The sequence below is a fragment of the Pipra filicauda genome, unplaced genomic scaffold (assembly GCF_003945595.2).
Source record: "Pipra filicauda isolate LSUMZ 115617 unplaced genomic scaffold, ASM394559v2 scaffold89_size2521313_pilon, whole genome shotgun sequence".
Lineage (NCBI taxonomy): Eukaryota > Metazoa > Chordata > Aves > Passeriformes > Pipridae > Pipra > Pipra filicauda.
Window position 1 is genome coordinate 307,353 of NW_024105086.1, and position 23,688 is coordinate 331,040.

The following is a 23,688-nucleotide window of genomic DNA, read 5'->3' on the forward strand; positions in this document are numbered from 1 at the left end:
ACAATTATTATTAACATTATTCACATATTTATAATAATAATAATATTTTGTTTCAATTATTATGTTGTTAGTAACTCACAAGATTTACCTTTTCTTTCTGATTCTCCTCCCTGCTGGGGAGGGCTGGTGACTGGGGAGTGAGTGAACAGCTGTGGTGCTCCATTGCTAGCCAGGGGAAAACTGGGACAATAATGAGTCAGGAAAAACAGGACTAAAGGGTGAGATGCTCCAGAGAAGTATCTTGGTGGTATTGCCTAGTTTAGGTAAGTGATGTTAGAATTATATTATAGCATGTTTTCTGAGGTTTTGAATAAGGAAAGTACTCTGAGCATACAAAATAATGCAAGACCAAAGATGTGCAGTTCAGGAACTAGTATCAGTTGTCATAACACATCCATCCAAAATGTCAAATGCATTAACTCCTCTGTGGAACATGCACTTGACAGTACTTTGCTTTAATCACACCTTTCATGATGCAATCTTGCCCCAGCCCTGTTTTTAAGCACATTTGGTTTATTTTCCAACTCCATTCATGGACTTCTCAGCTCTTTAGCTAAAACCAGCTTAAATACTCTCTGGGTTTTTTCAGATTATCTCTGTGCCTCAGGTGATTTTTCACTCCTAGTGTGATGCCTGCATGAAGCTATCAAACTAAGACATTATTTTAGCAAAAAAATGGCTAGAGTTGATCCTTAGCACAGTGTCGTTCATTAGTCCTCAGTTGACAAACTGATAATCTTTTCATTATTACTTCATCCTCTTTCCCTGAGCTCTGGCTCTTGTTTATCCAATATTGTCTACTGCAGCAAGAAAGCTTCTCAGACTGCCAGACTGCTTTTGGAGGACTAATATACTTTTGGATTTTTCTAGAAATGAATGATAATGCAATGTGGCAGTATCTTTGTAAGACAACATACTTAAGGACTTAACATTTGGCACCATAATTAGGAGATTTTGGATTACTTAGCCTTTCACCAGAGACCTTACAGTCCTACGGCCCATGTTAACTGCTACATATGTCTGGAAAATAATACCTAGGTAATTTTCAATCTTTAAAGAAATACAAAATTTCCCTGGAAAAAATAATCTTATTACACTGAAGAGCATAATAACTCATCCTTAATATATTTAGACCTTTTTTCTCTCTGAATATCTGTATTTCTCCTATTCCTCAATCTTTATCATATACCTATTCCTCTATATCAGTGCTTGTGTGCCTATAGAGGCAATAGACACAGTCTTTGTCATCTGAAGATACAACACCAAGTTATTTGGTTTCTTTGGTGATATATATGTAAACCAGAATGCAATCCCTCAGGAAAATGCTATCCAGGTCATGTTTATCCTCATGTATAAATACTCATGTTTTCTCCTAAGTGTATATTCCTGCCAATTATGTTTGGAAGATCACGAGATGTAGGGCAGGGTTCTGACTTGAGACACAGCATTCTCAGACTGTCACTCTGAAAGGGAATTGGAGTATTTCTTTTGGTGGCAATAATCTCTGCTGCACGCAGAGAGAGTGCATGGATCTTAAGTCACTTCCAGAGTAGGAGATACTTTGAAAATGAGATGCATGCATCAGTATTCAGTGATCATGACCTTAGTAAGCCCTTACGAATGTATTTCTAACAGTCCTGTTCCATCCTATTTTACACGGGCTCAAAGCAGTCTATGTGAACTTCAGAAATTGTTAAGTTCCTCCTAATATACGTGTGTGATATAGTGATTTGCATACCAGGATTCTGGCTCTGTAAGCCAGTAGGGGAAGTGAATTCCTGATTTGGGGAACCATCTGTGCACACGTCCTGACCTAAGTCCCAAAGGTTCAATAGAAGGAATTAGTGGGGCATAGCCAGGGGAATGTACCCTGTACTTAACTGATTTAATCAGCACAGTGGGTGTGATCCTTCATTGCTTCCTGGTTGTGGAATCATTTCTACCTGTGCAAAGTGAATGGGAAATTATACCCATTAGTGCTCTCTTTATGCATGTTTAAGTGACTGTGCAAAGTGTAAGGTACTGGGGAAACAAGCCTTTAATTTGTACTCAGAAGTGATTTGGAAGCTAGTGCAAATGCAAGAGAAAAGATCAGCTTTAGAACATCACAGGAAATTGGTGTCTTAATTATAGTTCAGGTAGCAACACTTTTAGCTGAGATTGTCTCACGCTATTATGAGATTCTGCTTTCTGTTTTTTAAAACACTGCTGGATTTAAATTATTAAAAGAACTGCAGAAGAGCTTCAAAAATCATATGTTGGCCGCCTGGTCAAGTTATTTGTACGCGTCACTTCAGTTAATTCTCATAGATGGGTTGGAGTGGGGAACATTCAGTGCTTCATTTCTGTTAACTCTAAGAGAGAGTTTTGAACAGGGAAATTCCATTAGATGAAGGGCTGGCCTTTTTATGGGTTGGCATTTCTGTAAAAATGTTTCATGGCTAACTTCAAAGCTTTGGAAAACAGCCAATGTTTGCATAGACGTGTTCATAGATATAAGGTTTCTGAAAGTTTGTAAGACTTTATTTCTCCCTCTGTTTCTTACAAAGCTACACAGCACTCTGAATGGCACAGCAAAAACCAATGGATGGTAGAGGTGGCTCTCTTCTCAAACTGTATTTGTCCCGTTAAACATTCCACCAGCTAAAATCTCCAGAATTTCTCTGTGTTGTGCTGAAAGTTTACAGCGTGTAAGCTCCTCACCTCATGGACTCCGTGGTGTCAGGAGTTTCGTTGTGGAGCTCTTCTCCCTGAGGAACTGCATGTGTTCTATCCCAGGGTATGAATACAATTTTTCTTGAATATTTGGTTACTTTAAATATTTTGGCAGTGTTTACTAGTATGAAAATCAATGTGTGTGTTATTAATTCTGATATTTTTTATAATTTAGTGCTTTTTGTGCCAAAAATGTAAAACTCTGTGAAGAAAATAAATTATATAGGAGAACATTGATGATGAATCACTAATTGGCAGAAAAAGCTACCAAGTATCTTTATAGTGTCTTTTTAAAACATTGTTTTCCTCTACTAGATGGATCTGTGAAGCTGCCAAAAAAAAAATTCGGACAGGAGAAGAGTAATATATGAGCCAAACTCTCCCAAAATTTCAGGCCATCATTTGTTCTTTAAGGACAGATCAAATGACTAAACACTAGGATCAATGTAGGTCACAATTGATATGGTAACTAATAGGCACAATTCAGTTAGTGCAGCAAACAGCGGCCACACGGTTCATACAGACCCAGAGATGCAGCAGCTGTCCAGGTTCCCAGGGGGCTTTTATCTCCTCATTTTACACAGAAACATACAGAGAAGAGCCAGAACTTTTTTAAAATATTTGCTGAAAGAGCCATATGAAAATATAGATAGAAATGGAACGTTTTCTCATAATTAACTCATATAAACAAGTATATAAATAAATGACATGTTTATATATTGGAAACCCTATCCAGTTCATATTTCAGGATGGAGTATACATAGGGAAAAAGGGAAATAGCAAAACTCCTGCCACAGGAGGGCACTGTCACCTCAGAAGAGAAACGAGGAACGCTTGCAAGTCTGCCAGTGGAAAACCGACTCTTAAAAAACTTCTAATTGTTGTCGCCATTGAGTGTTTCTACAAACACTGAAACGGCACAACTGACTCGTGTGGCTCTGTTAGCAGAGGGCACTTGGAAGGACTAAACTGACTCCTGTATGGCAGAAATATCACCAAAGCAACATCACCTTTGTGCTACAAGTAATGAGTATAAACTTCATAAATTGTTAATGAAGAACAACAGTTGCAGCAGAATTTATCTTCTTTTCCTCATAAATAGCTAATAGACACATCCTTGTTCTTTCTCTCTTTTGCTGTTAACGTGGCCACATCTCCTTTTCTGCTAGGCAGAGATCACAGCTAGTGCTGTTGGTTTATTTTAAAAGAAGGAACGGGTAAATAGTAGTTTAATGGAAAAGATGTGTTTTCTAGGGCTTAGTCATGGTACATGAAAATACCATTAAAATAGTAGCATATGATTTCTATAAACATCTCCTTTAAGCTAGGAGGTTCCTATTCTCTTTAGCTCTTTAAAGGCTACTGGATTAGTACAGACTATAAAAGTAATAGTAAACAGGACCAAAAGGATTCTAAATGGATCCTTCTTCCAAAAAGAGTCAGGCCTGGTGCCATTTTTACACAGCTATTCTGTAATAACAAATAATAACTGGATGGTATTAGACTGAGGGGCATTGCCAGTAAAACAGCAGATTTCCTTCCCACTGTGTGCCCTTCTGTACTTGTGGTACACTGGAGGGCAGCAGGGACACCCAAAAGCTGCTACAAGTGGTGAAAGAAAATTAAAGGAAACGAAAAAAGAGAGAATATGGACAAAGTCTTTTCTCTTTCACATCAAATCAGGTGATAGTAGCAGAGCTCTGGTGTTGCTCTGCTCAGCAGTGCCTGAACACAGATAACTGCCCCCAGGAAAGGCAGGAAAAGGGGAGAATGGGACACAGGAGTCAGATCTCTCTCCCAAATCAAGCCAGTGTCAGACTGTGGATTACATTGTACAGTGCAGCTCTAATCTAGGATGAAAAATCATGTAAATAGCTTAAGATTGGTGTATTTGTCCTGATGCACCTTAATCTGGTTTTTGTCTCCCTCTCTTTTCTTGCCTTGACAGGGTCTAGATTTGGAGTTTGCTGGCATTTACTGTCTTGGTGACCATCTTGGGTACTGAGTCAGCCTGAAGATGGGGTTCAGTGAGATGTCTTGCACTGTTACGGTGGCATGAGCAAAAATACAATATTTGTTCTAAATTGTCACAATGAGGATTCAGATTTAACCTGTTCACATTATTGTCCTGTATAAAACTTGGTGACCTATTTTTTTTTTATTCTTTCAACAGATCAGAAAGTTTTTAAGTCTGTCTAGTTCAGTACTAATGTACTTCTAAAACCAGTCACTGATCACATGAAGAGATGATACTCGCTCTTCCAGTGCAATATGTTTTTGCATATGTTGCAGGAATGTAATTTCAGCTGAAGTTTTTGATCACTGGGCACATGAGTGAATGTTCATCAAGACAGAACAGAAATTTGGTCACAGGGCTGATCATAAGCTGATATGTATGAGATTTATTGGTTCCCACAGCCAGAAATGAGAAACCTGGGGAAAAGGCAAAACCAGAAAAAACACTGTTCTCTAGATATCTGACCATGAGACCTTCTTATCTCATTCTTTGCCAAATGTCCTTTTCATTGTTTCTATCCTTCACAGCTTTTTGTTCTTTCACTGACTGATTTTTAGAATGCATAAGGGCCAGAGTTCAAAAAAGAATTAATAATTAAGTCTCTTCCATTCCAAAAATGCTCAACAACCTCTTTCCCCCCGAGGTTTAGCAGCAAAATATCACTGTTGTGTCATAGAGAAGTTGTGATTTGAAATAAAATCCTGTAAATGTTTAGTCTTTAGGACAAAGAAAGAACATCTGCCATGGCATTCCAGATATTTGCTTGCAACAGACTTGAAGCACAAGGACACTGTGCCAGTCCCTACCTGGCTGCTGGCATTCCCCAGAGAATGGACCAGCCACCTTCATTGCTGGAACAGCACAGCAAGTGTAGGGAGTGATTTCCCCTAAAAATCTAATCGTGGAAATTCTAAATATCCATTTTTTAGCTGTGATTATACTTTGATTATGTAATGAGGTAAAACAATGTTAAGATTTTGACAAAGGTTGCACTGAAGTCCATTTATATAAGATTATCTCTGGGATTCAGATAGCTGAAGCCTGCCTATCAATTTACATTCCGAAGGATGAATCCCAACTGCATTGCACAGCTGGATGGAGGGCAGGGGATGGGAGGAGATTTGCTTTTGTTCTGCTGTTTTTAGAAAGTAAGGTGAATGTCTATGTGTGAATATGTCTGACATCAAACACCTTGATTTCCTGGGGGAGCACAGAGAAGAGAACTGCAATTAGTTTATGTTTGTGAAATGACAATCTCAGCTGATGAAAATTCTGCAAAATGAGATGAATCATTACAGTCATCCAAGCAAATGAAATTTCTTTATATATGACATAACTTTCTGCCCAACAGTTCTGTGTTTTGTTTGGTCCTTGGCCACTTGAAGTGATGTTTTGTCAGTTCGTTTGACAGAATGTGTTCCATTTCTCATTAGTTTCTAATTATAGGAGGAAAGAATGTAATGTCACTAGACAGTGATTAAAATCTATTACTGTTGTTCCCACCTTCGCTTTGGAATCACAGAGACAAGATTTAGCCTGAGAATTTTTTTTTCTGAAAAATGTCGGTATGTGGAAATGTATTGAGGAACTGAATGTAAACTTAGATGTGTTTGCTTCCAAGATTTCATCTGTGAATGCCAGAAGTCTGAGGGGAAAATGAACATAACTGACCCTATATATTTCCACATGATTTTTTTCCTAGTTTGCAACATAATTACAAACAACTGATCTTTTTTGTTTGTTTTTGAAGGTGGGTAAGCTATTATATTGGCATTAGCAAACACAGGAGGATTTTTAGTGTGCAGGATTAATGCTCAGATGTGATAGCAGCACAGTGTAATAGGTTGCAACTGCTGTGAGTGGACCATTATGCTCCAGTGTGTAAATAATCTGCAATTTATAGAATCTTCTGCTCTCTTTCCCATCCCCCTCCTGCCTAGGAAGCATCAGGCAAGGATGAGAGCTCAGCATCTTCTCTCTAATAAAAATTATATACAGGTCTATTTGTTAATGCCACAAGAGGAAAAGAATGAAGTATTTAATTTTTTTTGTCTAAATAACAAATGTTTAACTGATATGTTGGAAAACTCTTGAAATTAGTTTAATGAGCTTTGCGCAGGATTTAGTTGCTGAAATGACTGCACAGGACTAATGTAGTTCATAAAACACTTCTTAAATTTGCTTTTTCATCCTTATAAATTGTCTTGCACAGCAAAGGTCATTCTTGAGTTTCTCTGAATGCTTTTCATTTGGAAAGAAGAGGAATTTGAGGATATACTCCATTTAATCTTTGATCCAGATGTTTCCAGTTATCTTAGTCAGAGCCAGGAGACAGCAGACCTGAGGCTGCAATAAACGTTAATGTTTTCTTCTACTTCCTCTCCAGAGGAGAGAAGGCATGATTGCATGGAGGCAATTTTCTGCAGGGGAGCTACAGATTTCATGGATTCATTCTGTCTGTTGGTGTTTAGGACTACTTAGAAGAATTTTTGATAAAAATATGACAAATGTATTTGTTTTTCAATTTGAGATATTCTTCTAGAAGAGACTATTGTCGACTTACACTTGAGCAGTAAACACTACCCTCCTTCTCCTGCTCTCAGTTTGCCTGAGGACAAGACCTGCTCTGTGTGCAGATTCCAAATTGTTTCTGGTTTATTAAGTATTTTGTGTTGCAGAAGCCAGGTGCAAACCTTCAACTATGTGCAAATTAATCTCGTTCACAATCACAGTTTAGAGGTAACAGCAGAAACATCCACTGGCAAAAGTAGGTGTTGCAAAATAGTCTAAGGTGTGATTGGTGAAGAAATGAAATGCAAAATACTAGCTCTAACAGAACAGTTATTTATATGCTAAGAAAGCAGATGACAAATGTGTTTGGGTGTATTTTTAACCTCTTAAACTTTCTAGGAGGATATTATTGACATCAGGTAGAAAGTAAAATTGCTGAGGGAAAGAAAAAGAAGCTTTCCAAACCAGTATGTCTTTAGTTATTCAAGGGGGGGGGAAGAAAGATTTTTAAAATCAGGGAAGAAATAAAGGTCCTGAAGTAGAAGGAACTAGGTTATGATTGAAATAGTAAATAAATATAGAATTAAAGTAGAAGATGTAGGAGAAATTGAGAAAGAGAAATTAGTAAAAATGTCAAACAATGAAATAATGTTATAAAATGACACTTACTACCAAGAGTAAGATAAGCCACAAGCCCACATGCAACAGGCCCGAAGGGAAGAAGAGAGTTGAAGAGGATGCTTAGTTTGAAGATCATCTCTCAGAAGAGACAGCTATGAATCATGAATAATTTATAACCAGTGTTGCCATTTGAAGTCAAACAGATCAAGCCTAGGATGTAAAAAAATTCTTTAAAGATTACAGATACCATCTTGAAGCTTCAGTTACCAGCTTCACGGGAATAAAGGTAGAGCTTCTAGGTGTATGTAATCACCCTAGTCCAAATCCTACAAGGTATTTAAATGGCTTGCTCTTTTCAAGAGGAGACCTTTGAAGAACTATTTATTTCTCAAATAGACATATTCAGGATAACGTTCACAGCTACTACAAAACAGTTCCCCTGGGAGTCTGCATTCCATGTCGAAGTGTGTACACCATCACACTGCATGTTTTCAGGTCAGACAGTGCAACCTCTTAATCTTTTCTTAAAAGTGAGGTTGTGACACTGTGAATCCCATGGGTTATGTCTTCTTAAGGCTTTCTTCTCTTAGCATTTGAAAATGTTATGTCCTGGAAAGCTGTTAAGAATGAACTGGCAATTCTGAATCTGAAACACAGTGTGGCATGCAGAGAGGGATGTGTTTGTAGTCCCACAGGAACACGGGGAGGGAGCTGTGGGTTGAGCTTTGCCGTGCAGGCTGGAGTGTGCCTGCAGAGCAGTGATGGAATGTGGAGTCACTGAGAGAGAGGCCTTTGGGAGGGCTCCTGCAGTGTTTGTTAGAAGTTCAGATGCTGCGTTTGTAACTCCCCAGGGAGATGAGGCTGGGACAGGTGCTGGGCACCAGAGAAGGTTAAAATGTCCCAAAGAGTCCTCCAATGCTTTTTGTTTTTGTCTTTCTGTAGAGGTTGCTCGACTCCAGGGCGAGATGATGGGTGACATGCAGAAATGAGGCAGTGGTCATTCGCACCTTGCATGTGTAGCTTGTTAGAGAGATTCTCTGTGAAACAGTCATGATGTTACCTCAGACTCCATGAGAGAAAGACACTCAAAATGCAAGAGGCAAAGCAATAAAATTACAAGCATTAATTTCTCACACCCAGCAAAATAGTATTTGCTTTGAGGGGCTCATGAGTTTCCTGGAAGGCATGTGCCTATGGAAATGCCATCCAGCTACCTTTAGGAAAGCACCATTCCCACCAGTGTGGCTCCTCCATGGGCTGTGCCCAGCAGCTGGGGCCCTTCTAGTTCAGCTCTGCTGCCACCCTCCCCAGCAAGCACTTGGCCCTTCATAGGCACATATTGCAGGTGGGACAGAAACAGTTACTCAGAGAGCATTTAAATACTGTTTTTACTCTTTTTCACTCTACTGAAGTCAGAGGCTTGTTTTTTTGTCATGACTTTCAGTTTTTACCATGGAAATGACAGCCGTGTTCTCAAATTGCATCCCAACTGTTCCCAGCCAGATCAATTTTAAACATTTTATTTCTAGAAGTTCAAAAGAAGATGACTGATGGTAGTTTTTGAAAAATACATGTTTTACTGATGTAGTTTCCTCTCTGTTTCTTGATCCTAACACTTCTATGTGAACAACTTTTTAGCCAAGTGAATGTTTGAAAATATGAATACAGGTGTAAACAAAGTTCTCCAAGCAGTTCTCAACACGAAACAATTTATTTGTTGTTTATTTGTATTAGTATGAGCTAGCAACCCTGATTTTGGAATAAAATTCCCCTATCATAGGAATTTTATCTAGAAGAAAAAAGTTTGTATCTCCCAAGTTTACATTTCCAGAGTAAATGAATTAAAGAATTAGAGCTTTGCCATATCAAAAATAATATTGCTCATTGCCCTTTACTGAAAGGCTACTTTTTCCTTTAAATTGATTTTTATACTGTACTGTAGCTTTTTTGCATGTATAGTCCCTGCAGCACTGCATTCAGACAGGTATATTAACAACTATCGTACATTCATCTTTGATTTTAGCTAGTACAGGTGGAATGAAGCTCCCACATTCAACTAGCCTAGTCTGAAGTGCAGGCTCTGTCTATGAAGAACTTCATATTGGGCTGAATTTCCTTATTTTCAAAGGTGTTAGAGTCAAATATTATTTTAAGTACATTTCTGTGTAAAATTTTTGCTCACAAGTCTGCTAAAGGATCTTCTCACAAAAGTTGAGTGTATATTAGAATATTACTTTCTCTTTAATTCCACACACTAAATCCAAACTCTTCATCTGAACTATGCATAAAAAATTGCCATTCTTCAATCTACAAATATTATGCTGAACACTTCTCAGATTATTTCAGTTGTTTCCTTATTTCAGTTTAATTCCCAATATTCTTATTGGGATATTTTGACTCATAGATCTTAAATCCCATCCGGAGGTTGGAATTACAATGGCTTGCGAAATGTAATTAAAATTGAGGTAAATAATGAATAACTCTTTTTTATAAGCCTCAAAACTGGTATTGTTTAGGCTTTAGTTAAAACTTACAGAAGTACATTGCTTTTTATCCTGTTCATCTAAGAGAAGTCAAGGTCATATTATCTCAGGCAGTCCTTGATTCTAATTCTGAAAATATTGCTCAATTATAAGTATTAAGACAGAAGTTGCAAAGTGTCAAAAAGATAGATAGGGGAATTTGAGGGACTGTCATATAATGGGGCTGCTGCTTTCCACAACATCAGCAACTCCATACGGTCCTCCTCCCTAGAAGGGTTAAGAAATGACTTAGAGAACACCTGTGAGGTGCTTTCAGCTGCTGAAAATGGCATTTACATGTTGATTAGACAGCAGGGAATTCTACCATGAGATGCAAATCCTCAAAAAATTGTCCCTTCTTCTCACAGATCTACACATTCTTACTTAATTATCCCTAGAGAAAATCTCTTATTACACCAGGAAACAAAAATCCACTTTAAACTTCCAAGGCTGTGTCAGTAGGAATGAGGTGGGCCACAAAGACACGAGGTAAAGATTTTTCCCCTCCAAACTGCCCAGGGTCAGCAGCCCAGCATTCCGTGGAGGGGGCACTGTGGGTTGCAAAGCCAGGGCAGGCAGAGGAGGTTCCAGAGGGATGGGAACTGCTGCAGGTACCAAGTGGATCCTGTCCTGCACAGAGGGCACCGTGACCCCAGTGCCAGCTGGTTCTCCTGCCTGGCAGGGGCTCCACAGCAACAGCCCTGGCCATGGCAGAGCCCTGGAACCTCCTGCCCGACTGACACGGTGCCAGCCCCTCTGTGCAGGACACCCTGGCACTGCTGGGCTTTGCTCTTGGCACATAAAATGAGCCAGTTCGGGAGTTCAGAGGAATGTTCTGTTGCCATATTCCAATATTCAGATCATTTATTTCTTCCTTTTTCACTTTAATTCTCTGAGTTACAGAGTCATAATTGGTTTTACCTATTTGCACCATTCAGTAATAATAAATTCTCTTGGTGAAGTTCTTTACTTTTCTTGTCACCAGAGATATATTATCTCTCTCTGAACGGGAGGATACCCTATACCTATACCTGAAAGCCTGCTCCTTTTTCTCTAAATCAAATCATACAGTTTTTGACAATTCTTGTTTTTTTTAAAATACTAGTGGAAAGAATTTTTTTTTCTTCATATTCAACAATACTTTTGCTTTTCCCAGGATCAAAGCAAATAAGAGAATTGTTCAAGAACTCTTATTTCTTAGCTCCAATTCTTAGCACAAGAGCAAACATAGCTGGAGTTGACAGTATGCTGTCATAAAAGTTAACATAGGCACTTCCAAGATATTGGTGTTTCACTTTGGGACTTTGCAACTGGAACAATCTAACAGCTGCGTTCCGGACCAGTAATTTGCTACAGTGAGATAAGAAAGGAAATTTTGGTGAACTTACAAGTTGGTTGGAAGTATTCAGACTTGTTTTCTTTTGTTTTTAAATGTTACCGAGTGACAGCAGAAAATAATCAAAGAAATCATTCCAGTTATTTAATGAGTGTGGTTTTGCATTTTGCATAACTAGAGAAGGGGTGTAAAGTAAGGTCAAACAGTTATTGCTGTCTGTAATTTGAACCATAGAGTGTGAACCCATCGTAGGACTTCCGAAGGGAGGCAAGGGAAGAGAGTTGTTCAGGGTTTTTTTTAACCTACGCACTCAGAATGGAAGCGACTTCGTGGCACTGTTTGTTACCTACACAGCATGGCTCTGCTTCCTCTTCAGATTCATATTCTCAAGATTAAAGTGCAAGAAATTGAGCTACAATCAACAAGAACACATTATTTGCAATAGTCAAGTTTTTGATAATTTTCTCATTTCTTGGAACTATATCCAAGAAAGAACAAAGAGCAAATGCTGACTAATTTCCTGATAATTTGTAGTCACTAGCATTAAGACACACAAAGGGTGTTGTGGTACTTCATGCATTAAATCTTGAAAAATATTTTCAAATTCTTCTATGTAGGGCATGACACAAGAAAGTATTATTACATCAATTTTATCCTGTAGCTCTTTAGCCTTAATTATGCAGTTTTCTTGAGAGTAGCAAAGAACTCACTTAATAGACTGTATCACTTTTTGAGATAAGTGGCATATTTATAGCTTCTGTAATGTACATTGAAATGAGGACAATTATAGCTTGTTTCAAACGGCAGCGTTAAAACACACTATTTACAATTAAGATTTAGTTTTAACAATACAAAATGAGGGAGTTAATGTTTGAGAAATTTACAGTGATAATGACAATTATTTGAATGTTACTGCCATGCTTAACATTATTCTACTCTACCCCTCTGTGAACATGTGTTGTCAGCATTGTAGGATGGGTTTGTGGAATTGTGTAGATAACATGTATCTAAAAATGGAAGTAGAACATTTTCTAGTCACAAGGTACAGCAGAGTGGTTTGTACATACTGTATGTACTGTAGTTGGACATACTGTACACATTTTCATTTAACATTTTCTCTTTGACCCTCCCATTTTATTTGATTTAAAAAAAGTAAAAATGAAAGCTCATTGAGAAGGTCTCTTTAGTTATGTTAACTTAGTTTCATTCACTTTTTACATGGGATATTTGGCTGGATTTGAGTGTTATCAGCTCTCATGGATGCTGCCTGGCCCTTGTTACACAGACTTGTCTTGCTTCCACTCAGCCCTTCAGTTATATCTGTTCAAACCCAGTGACAACCTCCCCCGACAAAACAGCGTCTTAGATAAGTAGGTTACTAAAAATGCTCTGTAATGACAGGAGATTGGGAAGCTCAAAACTGCACTTGCAAACGGAAGGGATTGAACTAAGAACAGCCTTAGAGCATATGTTTATTATTTAGGACATATATGTGCTCCCGGCAAAACGAAACCTATTTCAACTAACTATCCCCGCACTATACGCATCATGAACACAGAGCTGTCATCATCTTCAAACATCCTTAATTAATTTATTTTTCTCCACTAAAAGAGCAGGAAGATGATGAGTAATGTAAGACCAAGGGAAAAAAAAAGTGAAAATATCTTATAATCATTATACTACAAACATATTTTTTTTGTACATGCAAAGGGTCTGGAAGTGAAACATCAGTGCAGGAACTGACTGTCAGATCCAGACTGATCAATTCACAGATTACAGAGATTATCTTGTGACTTTACCACTGAATGTACTTACTCACTCTAAAAGATAACTCCCCTAAAAATGCTTAATGTTCAGAGTTATTTTAATGCTAAAATAATTGTGACTATACATTGTTCTCTAACTACCAAGCCATTGTGTCTAATCCTTTTGAACAAAGATTTCTCCTTGCAATTCATCATAATTACATCTGGCTCCAACTGGAAAGGGTGACATTACAGTGTTTTCTCTTGTGATGTTTCTGTGGAAGTCAGTCGTTATTTGGAGTATGATGATTTCATTTTACCAAACAGGAATTATAAAAGGGAATTGGGATGTTAATATGCTTTGTGTCTCAAAGAGTCATCAGTACTTATGAAAATATATAGATAGGGACATCAGAGGCATTACAAAAATTCGTGTGCTTAGTTATTTGCAGGAAAAGTTTCAAGATATAGACTTACTCTGCTAACTTGCTGATTTTATCATAAAATTAAAAGCATTCAAAATTCAATTTTTTTCTTTATTTTTAAATAATTTAAATTTCTTAAAAGATCTAATTATTTTCTTGCTATTAAATGAACAAATATTATTTAAAGGCACTGTTCTATTCTATCCACAAAACTATATTTAATGCAAAACCAATCTTGCCTATAATATCTGTGCTTTTGTAATTACCCAGTAATGGGTTCAGTGAAAACGCTTGTCAGACCCCACATTATCCCTTATTTTCTGGTTACTTGTACTTTAATTCTTTTTATCCTTAGCTGCCCTTTCTAAAGCTCAGTTTAAGCTCTAGCAAGCCATGCTTTCAGATATGGCAAACCTTAGGAAAGACAGACTCAGAAAAAAAACTTGACCCTCAAGAGTCTGTTCAGTTGGGAAGTCATGCTGGGGCAGATTGGACAAGTTTTCAGAGCCCACAACCCTTTTCCTCAGGGACAGTCAGGATTTCACTTTGCCGAGGTGAGTCAGTTGACATTCAGTCTAGGAAAAACCGAGGATAAAAAAAAGGCTGAATTACTGTCACTGGAATTTTAAGAAAGCCTTTAACCCCTTTCAAAAGATGAAAAATAATCATCAAAGAGCCTTTCAACTCTTTATATGATTAGTTAGAAGCAGGTGGGCTTGAATGCATAAACCTGAAGCTATATAGATTCAAACCTGAACAAAAAGGTCAGAGTCTTTCAACCTGGGAGAATCTGAAACATACTGATTCCCCAGAAATAGTGGCTTTTTTTCCCCCCTATTAAACCAAGAAAATCTGACCCGTCACTGTGACAGAGATAGCAAAGGAAAGGAGTGTTTGTGCTCTAGGAGCTTTTTTGCATTAACACCAGTGGTGAAGTCCCTTCACCCTCGGTCCCGGCTCCGTCGCTGCTGCCGTGGCTCGGGGTTCTCACCTCTCACCATCCAACTCTTTCCAAGGATCTGACAGCAACTGGCAAGAGGATGGAAATGTTTCTCACATGGGTGCAGCTACCCTTGTCACAGAAACTGGAAAGATCATTTTTATTGTTGTAATAACTGAACATAGAGCAGAAGAACGGGCAAAACCTGGTTATTAATTATCCATGTGGCTCGGATCCAGAGCCTTTCTTGCTGGATACGTCATTTGTGTTAAATTCCCTGGCCTCAGCCATGTTAAGAGAGCATGGATTTTCCTATGGTTCTGCTGTCACAGGAATAGGTCTGTGGTGATTTGAAAAGAAACTACAGACCAGATGATGAACAGAGAGATGGCTGAATGACTAAAGAAAGTGGGAATGCAACTGTGTAGATTTTCAGGCAAGGCTGAAGCAGCCAGTACAGAACAGCCCCAAATGCAGCTGACTTGAGTCCTTCCCAGCCATGCCAGGATTCCTCTGTCCCTCGTTTGCAGTTCATTGAACAGTTTCTTGGGATGTCTTTGGTTTGTCCCTGTAGTCTTGTCTGCCTCTACAGGAATTACACAAGGAGAAATGCTTCTAAGGACTTGTGGCTTCGCAGCTCTGAACAAGCGCGTGTACACAAGTGTTGAATGCCTGCATGGCAGGGAGAGTGCAAAAAGCTGCTGACTGAATTAGTTCATTTATGCAGTCATGGGAATTCATCTGTAAATAATTATTAGCCACCCAATTAACCAACTTGGATGAGAAAATGCGGAATATACAACAGGTATGGAACGAGGGAATTGTAATGCATTTTTGCTTTTTGAAGACATGATCCTGAAATGTAGATTATTTTCAATGAACCAACTTTTCAATAGCTAAACTTTAGCAAACATCCATATGGTTTGATGGATGACTGACCAGACAGGAGTATCTAGATTATTTGAGAAAAATTTGTTATTCATATTCTAGATATGTCTGTTCTTCCTTATACTTCAAAAAACATATACAATAATCAACCCGTCCTAGAACCTGGGGCTGTATATGGGGCTTTCAGGGATTTCTAGGTGCAGTGGCAATCCACTTATGGCCATTTTTTAGTGGCCTATTTACCAACACAGATCTTCAAATATGATTTGCAACTGTCATGTTATATTTTGCCTTATTAAAGAAGCAGAAGAAGACTCCTGTTTTTTTGAGCATTATGCAACCTCTGGGGACTGCTTGTCTGCCAACAGTTCAATTCATTACAATACAACAGTAAAATAAAGTATAAAGGCCTGCAAATACATCCTCCTCCACAAAATAATAGCCTTGACCACATTTTCCTGATAAAACAGAAACCAGACCCAGATCTATTTATGTGGCTTAATAGATGCATAGGAAGATAAATATTTAATTACCAATTTGACACTGTTTATCAGTTATGAGCAATACACTGTCTCTGGTGCACAGCTCTGATTAGCTCTGTAAAACCCAGGACAGGAAGGAAATAAAAAGGCGTTTACAGATATTGGCTGACCAGTCTTGTGGATCCTGTGCAGCTTGTTGGACTGCTATTTATTGATTAGTCTTATAATGCCTTTGTATCTAACTAAAAATTTGGGACAGGCTCTGTAAATAAGCTGTAGACAATGTCTGGTGTAAAAGAGGAACTACCCAGTCACAGAAATGAACTGGGAATACCAGAAGCTCCGTCTGTCCTCAATAATTACACATGTACAAAGTGGTTTGCATAATACAGTATTTTTTACATTCAAAACCACTGGAATAGTGAATAGAAATCCAGTTTGTCTAGTTCTAGTATTTTTTATGAAATTCATAAAGCTAGCCCTTTCCTCCTGTTCTGTGGTGCAATTTCATAAGCCCTCTGATTTTAGGGTTTCTACTATCTTCCCAGAAGCAGGGGGTTTTGCAGCAGTATCACATTCTCTATCCTTCATGGACTTCTACAGCCACCCAGAATTTTTTTCTGACAACTACTAATCTTTTTATGTTTATGCATTTGCTTATTTCCTTCCTAAATCTTTCACTCTTTAACTACAGAAACTACTTTCAAATTTTGAAATGTTCCTGTTTTCCTGTTCCCAAAGTGCAACGTGTCCTGATCCATGTAATCCACGTGTGCATTATGTTTTGCAAACCTTATACTTCTGCAGCACTTGTTGCGTTGCAGTAGCAATCAGAAAAATTAAAGCTTATTCTTTTCATTGGTCAAATCTGAGTTGACAGAGTTCTCTAGAAAAACTTCCTTGAAGCCTCTCATTAGCAACAGACACCTTTTGTTCTATAATGTGATTCTAGGTAAGCTCTATAATATTTTCCTTTTGACACCCAAAAAGTAAGGAACAGCAGCATTTGCTCATACGTTTCACAAGTGGCGAACTTGCTGGGCAATTTTCTCACCAAATTTGTTTCTTATTTTGAATTCACAGTGAATATAAAAGGTCAGAAATTAGATATAGAATAGTTCTTAAGGCTAAACAGAACAGACATTCATTTGAATTAAATGTACGGTGCGATATTGTGCTTCTCTTTATTTTTGCCGTTCTTTTTATACTTAGTGTCCACTTCCTGCCATATTCGCCAGCTAGTTTTACATGTGCCCCAAGTATAGACCATATATTTAATAAATCACACACACTTCAATAGCTAAAGACACTGTAAGCATAACATGAACTCTGAACTATGTCAGTAAAGCAACCTCAGTATTAGTTTTGAAGTAGGATTTTACAAATCTGTTGCTTTCTTTGTAAGGGCTACCCATGGCATCCAAATTTTGCAATGTGGTGAATTTTTGTTCCCTATGCTTTTCCATTAGCTCATCCCTTTTTTATTGGAGGATCTCGTTACCATTCAGTGGAGAGGGCCTTACACTGTGAGCACGAAGGTCACACAAGAGAAATGGTAGTTTCCTCATAAATGACTGAGGTATGCATTGTTTGAGAAATGATTGCGGACATACTTCAATAATACAAAAAAATCTTAAACCCATCTCAGTTTCTAAGTGTATGAAGTCAACTGTACTAGTTCATGTAACTCAGATGATATTGTCTTAGTGTGTATTTTATTGCAAATTACCTAAACTAAACCACTGTTGTTTACACAAGGTAGATTGTAGTAAAAAAGCAAAAAATATATCCAAGTAACGTGTATGGACTAATTTAGTCATTTTAATGAAATGTTCACAGGGCAGAAGGTTTTGAGTTTACTTTTCTTAACAATCCCCACAATTTCTGGACATTAGCTAAGTCATTTCTTACTGCTTGGTCAGTGACTGTGGAAGAAAATTACAGTTCTAAGTAAATGTTTAGTTTGGATAGTTTGGAGGGAAAGGAGCTGCCACTTCAGGATGACTCACTTCAGACAAGAGAAACAGGCAGGATGGTTTGTAATATTCCAGTTGCTTTTTTCCTGCTGTTACTGGGATTTGCTGACTATTCAGGGACAGAATTGTGACATCTGGCCCTTTCAGTTAATCTTCTATTTCTGCAGTGCGTGCAAAGGAAGAACAGCAGATAAATGAAGTCATTTCAGCAAGTGCATCAGGCTTCAGGAAGCTCACACTCAAACAAGCCTTGTCCTTCTCTGCCTGCAGCTCAGCCCAGAGCTCAAATGTCCATCTTTGACACGACAGAAGGAGAGTGAGGGAGTTTGGAATGGCCAAATCTCAGCCACCCTTTCTAGTTCCCTGCTCTGAACGCCCAGTGAGCAGAGCCCTCAGGGACTGGCACTGGGAGTCTCTGGGAGGAACGAGGCCAGAAACAAGAATTGGTTTTGAAATGGAGTAAATGGAGATATGGAAAGTTTACTCCGTTTTCAAATGCCTTAACACCATCAGCAATGGGACTGATATTAGTTTCTACCTAAATTCTGTTCTATACAGCACTGAAAATCATTGCATAAAGTCTTAGCACTTATTTTGGCTGTATGGCCATTGAAACATTAAACTGGTGTACTCAGGTTGCATTTAGGTTTCAAATAAATCTATAAATTTGGAATATTTTTCCTGTCTTTTCTTTTAGTGAAACTCTACTGCAAATATGTGCATGTTAAGAGAGTATTTTTAAGTAGAGTATGGGTCTGGCTGAGGAATATTGGACTTAATGTAGCTGCCAGTATGCTAATATGTCACTTAAGTAAGCAATGAACACTCTTTAGGCTCTGCCAGCTTTACCAAAATATTTGTAAGAGATAGACCAGACTCATGACAATCCCTATTTTGTTGTTGGTTTTTTTCCCCCACCTTCTAGTCATTTAGATACCACACCTAGATCAAAATAAAATGTAGTTTTGTGTATCTGTGGTCATAAAAACAAGAGGAGCAAGGAAAATCAAACATAAGGTAACTGCAGAAGAAGAAATACATACACAGGACATTTTCCCAAGTTTTTATACACAGCAGGTCTCTGAAAGCAGCTCAGCAGGCTGAGTAGCTTTCATGGGCGTTTTGTCCTAGGAATTGAGTGACTCTCTGCTGCTTTAAAGTGCATGCTAGTTGCTAAATACTTCCTTTTAAATGCAAATTGGGTGGACTGGTGTGTGTCATCATATGAAAAATTACACATAAAACATTATGGCAGTACTTCAAGTGAGTACTACAAGCTTGAATGGATATCCCCTGGGGGAGAAAAAAAGTTTTCTTTGCATGAAAAAGTGTATTTTTGCTTTCTAAGTTTTACTGTTTCCCAGAATGTACCTTGTTCACATTAACAGAACATCAGAGTGCTTTTGATTCACCAATGCAAGATGTGCTGAATCAGGGGATATGGAACTTGTAGCATGTTAAGATTTTATTATTTTCTATCTCTGGTCAAAGGAAGAGTTAATTAGAGATTCTGCTCAAGCAGAAAATTAATGAAAATAGGAAATAAAGGAAACTCGAATGAGGGCTGAACTGCAGTTAGTTTTCAGTCTGGGCAGGATGAGACTTTAGAACGCACTTGGATACACTGCTGCCTTTTGTACAGTCCGAGGGCAGATGTATTGCTGGTTATATTTTTGCTTTGAGAGCAATGTGTGATGTCTAATGGTGGTTATTAACAGCTCTGGCTCACACACATGCTGCTCTCCTGTCCTGTTTTGCACCTTTATATTTATTTTCCTGGCAAAATGAGAAAAGTTAAATGCTTTCTTGAATTTCTGACTAAATATCTTCCTTGGCTAAAATGGAAGAAGATACCATTAGGCAAACATGGCTACAGCTGGGAGGCTACATTCCACTTTTTTCACCAAGTATTCAGACTTGGAAGGGACCCACCAAGATCACTGAGACCAGCCCTTAAGCGAATGGCCCCTATGGAGATTGAACCCCCAACCTTGGCTTTATCAGCACCAGGCTCTGACCAGCAGAGCCAAGCCACAGTTTTGCCCTGCTCATAAGACTAAACATGTCATTGGTACTTAATGTCCATGATTCAGGAGTTGGAACTTGAAATAATTCTCCACCTCTTTCTTTGCACATCTGTGCAATGCACAGCAGGCTCCTCTCAGCTCTAGTGCATCTCACTTCACATACCAGCAATGCTGGCCTTTTAGAAACAAAATGGGTGGGGGTATTTCTGAAGCCAGAATTAACACAGATGTCTGAATTTAAATTAATATACTTGCCAGATCAATAAAATAAGGTAAAAATTGGAAGCAACCTGAAAAAAACCAAACCTGCTTACATTTAATTCTTCTTTTTGAAAATAAGAAATAAAAGACAAGAGATATCATGCATCTACAATCATGTTAATATGCAATTCCTCTTTAAATCCTTTCTCATAGTCACTGATTTTCTTTCCACTGAGAAATAAAAAAATATATATTCCTAAAATAATATGTTTTTCTTCTTAGTTAGTAGAGTTAATTTTTTTTTTACTGAATGCAGAGTTCTTCATTTATCATTTTAAATTCCATTACTTGTTTCCAAGGAGATAGAAATATGCAAGAAAATCATCTGAGACTCTGATTTGTAAGCCTGTTGTCTTTAATGAGAGTTGAATGTGTCTTTTTGAAAGAACAAAGTAAACTCAGAGCCTCTGTAGTAAAGAGGTTGGGATTTCCCATTTCATTTGTGTGCAGGCCTACTTTCTGTGTCTGGAAGTTGGGAGGGGATCATAAAATGTTCCCCTCAGTATCAGATCATCATTGAGTGGCTCAGCTCTGCTGTTTTCTCCACTGGAGCAGTGGAGGAACTTCCCTCGCCCACCCCCCTTGCAGTGGTGGTTTCTGCCAGCAGTCCCATGTACCCCTGGAGGATGGGAATGGACAGGAAAGAACTTGTTCTTCTGCTTGTGAGCTGTTCAGAAATGCTAAAGCCTGGATGGTCTCACAGATATTTAAAAGCCTGTAATTGTACTGAGAAGTGCCAGTGCTAAGTTCTAACCAGAGATCTGTCTTGGTTTGATTCTGTTAGTAAAATCCGAAATGAACCTGGGGGTAAACACATCAGTTGTCTTACCTGAAGTAGTTTTCACCACCTCAGTTGTGTTTCTTAATCCTGTGAAGGCGAACTGATAGAGCCTCCAGGACCTGGTGTCCCCCACCTCGACCGAGCTGCGCTTCCACTGGTAGATGATCTCTTCTCTGGGGTACCCATCTTATTGCAATGGGAGACACAGAAGCTTTGGGTCAGAGTCAGTGCTAGGGTTTGGGTGTACTTTGGGCAGTAAAAATACTACTTTTTATTTCTGAAAAACCTGGAGAAGCATATTGCAAATAAAATATAGATACGTTTTCCTCAAATTACTTAGTAGTGCCTTTTACTTAATGTCACATTTTATTTTACTAATTACAAATTGAAATCACATTTGAGATAAATTTTTCAAAAATAGCCTTTCCACTTTCATGGACCCCATAGTATATAGTTTTTTCCATCCTTAAATTTTGGACAAAAAAAGTCTGCAGCTGGACCAGGAATTCACACCTTGACCTGACTGCAAAATGTCAAACTTGATTCCAACTAGTGCAATAATAAAACACCTGTGTGCAAACAGAAAGTGTAAGGCCATGGGACTTTGATGCTGAAAGTAAACATTTCTACTTTTATGCTCAGATATAAGCATAAACTAATCACATAGGTCCAGAAATTTGATTTTTTTTTACATAGCATTCCTCAATTTTATTTGTGAACGTACATGATCCACATACTGAAAATAAGATCAAAATAAAAGTGAAAACCATTGGGCTATGTCTAATTAAGAACATTATCTTCACTGACTCTAAGAATGTAAATATAAATTTATAATAAACAGTTCAGTATGGGGCAGAAAAGGGATATTTTTAAGCAAGTTACTTACAGCTTGAAAATTCCAGGGGGCAGGAGTGCACATCCATTGGGAAGTTGTGTAACTGTAGCTGACACTCTGCATCAATTGTCAGCCTGAGAAGAGATCAGGATATACAGAATGCACTTGAGAAGTTTGTCCCGAAAGCTGCATCATGGCAAGCAAAATAAGATTCTTCATAATATGGATCTTGACTATGAAATATATAAATATTATATATAGGGAGAGAGAGAGAGCAGAAGTAAGTTATTGAGAATTATGTAATTGTTTGAATATTCCAAGCATAGGAAGACATCATGGTTACCAATAACCACTGTTTCTTTTTTGGTTACATAGACCCTGATCATCTTTTCAGACCGTGTAACAGAAGAAGGTATTAAAGTTCTGTTCCTCTGCATCTGAAATGGCAGCATTACTCATGACTAACAAATCCATAAGTAGATATACAGGTCATCTCATGACCAGTGACAAATCTTTGTATCACAACATGCCATAATGCACTAGGGAAATGTATTTTCTGTGACAAAAATTCTATTTCCGAAATGACGGATGGCAGTCCAAATTTAGACATCTGCATCCAAGACAGCCACCTAGACTCCCTTCCCAGCTGGTGTAAAGGTGCTCTGAGGATACACTTCATTTCCTCCCAAAATACGACATTTGCACTACCGCAGAAGAAAAATGAACCAAAAGGGGTTTCTCTCCATTGAATATTAGGAGAGGGTCCATAATAACTCAGGTAGTGTAGGTGCTATAGATCAGGTGAAGACATGTACTTTTAGAAATCCAGAATTAGATGAGATGTACCCCCTGATGTGCCTGCTAGAAACTCTACCATGTTTCATTCAGTCCCATCCTTGCCATGAGCAGCAGGATCTTGAACTTTGGAAAGGAGGGAGGAGGTGGGGTGAGAGAGGAAAAAAAGAAGAGGAGGAGAAATGTTTATTTGTTCCACGAGTCTCTAGGAAAACTGTAGGTTTCTGGTCTTTGCTGATCAGCCTGTGAGCTGGGTTTGTCTACAGGATCCTGAGTGTTCCTGCCTGCAAAGGGCTCCCTGAGTCTCACCCTGTGGGATGCAGGGGGGGTGCTGTGACCACCAACCACCAAGTTAATGAAGTCAAAGAGAAACATTAGGAATTTAGGAGCAAATCTAATTTCCTTGTTGCCCTTCCTCTTTTCATTTTCATCATCTTGAGTATCACAGATACTTGATTTCCTGCTGGTCAGGATGGTTCTTGAGCCTGGGGGGAGGTGACTGAGAAAACTCAATCAGCCCTTTCGGAGCTCTCTTCTCTTCAGAACAGAATCCCAGATGTGTTAAATCCCATTTCACTTGTGCTTTAGTCTGGGTCAGATCCTTACTGGTGCTTACTGTGGCTCCCTAGCACAACTGAGTAAACACTCATAACAGAAAACTCTTTCCAAGTTCTATCAGATACATCTCCTTCGAATGAGAGAACCTGAGGAATTTGAAGAGAAAGGTAATGACATCCAAGAGACAGTAGTGTAGCCAAGTTCAAATCTAATATTTCCAAAGTGGATCTAGGATCATTTTTATCATACTGAC

The 23,688-nt window shown here is 38.4% G+C and overlaps 1 protein-coding gene across 2 annotated transcripts in view; it reads right to left on the reverse strand.

Annotated features, from left to right (window-relative positions):
• GABRG2 (gamma-aminobutyric acid type A receptor subunit gamma2) overlaps positions 1–23,688 on the reverse strand; it is a 61,517-nt gene that overhangs the window by 11,328 nt on the left and 26,501 nt on the right. For both annotated transcript variants that reach the window (XM_027711630.2, XM_027711648.2), the window contains exons 5-6: positions 22,134–22,216; positions 21,296–21,433 (exon numbers count right to left, since the gene is read on the reverse strand). In XM_027711630.2, the coding sequence (XP_027567431.1) occupies positions 21,296–21,433; positions 22,134–22,216 (221 nt within the window). The remainder of the gene's footprint in view (positions 1–21,295; positions 21,434–22,133; positions 22,217–23,688) is intronic.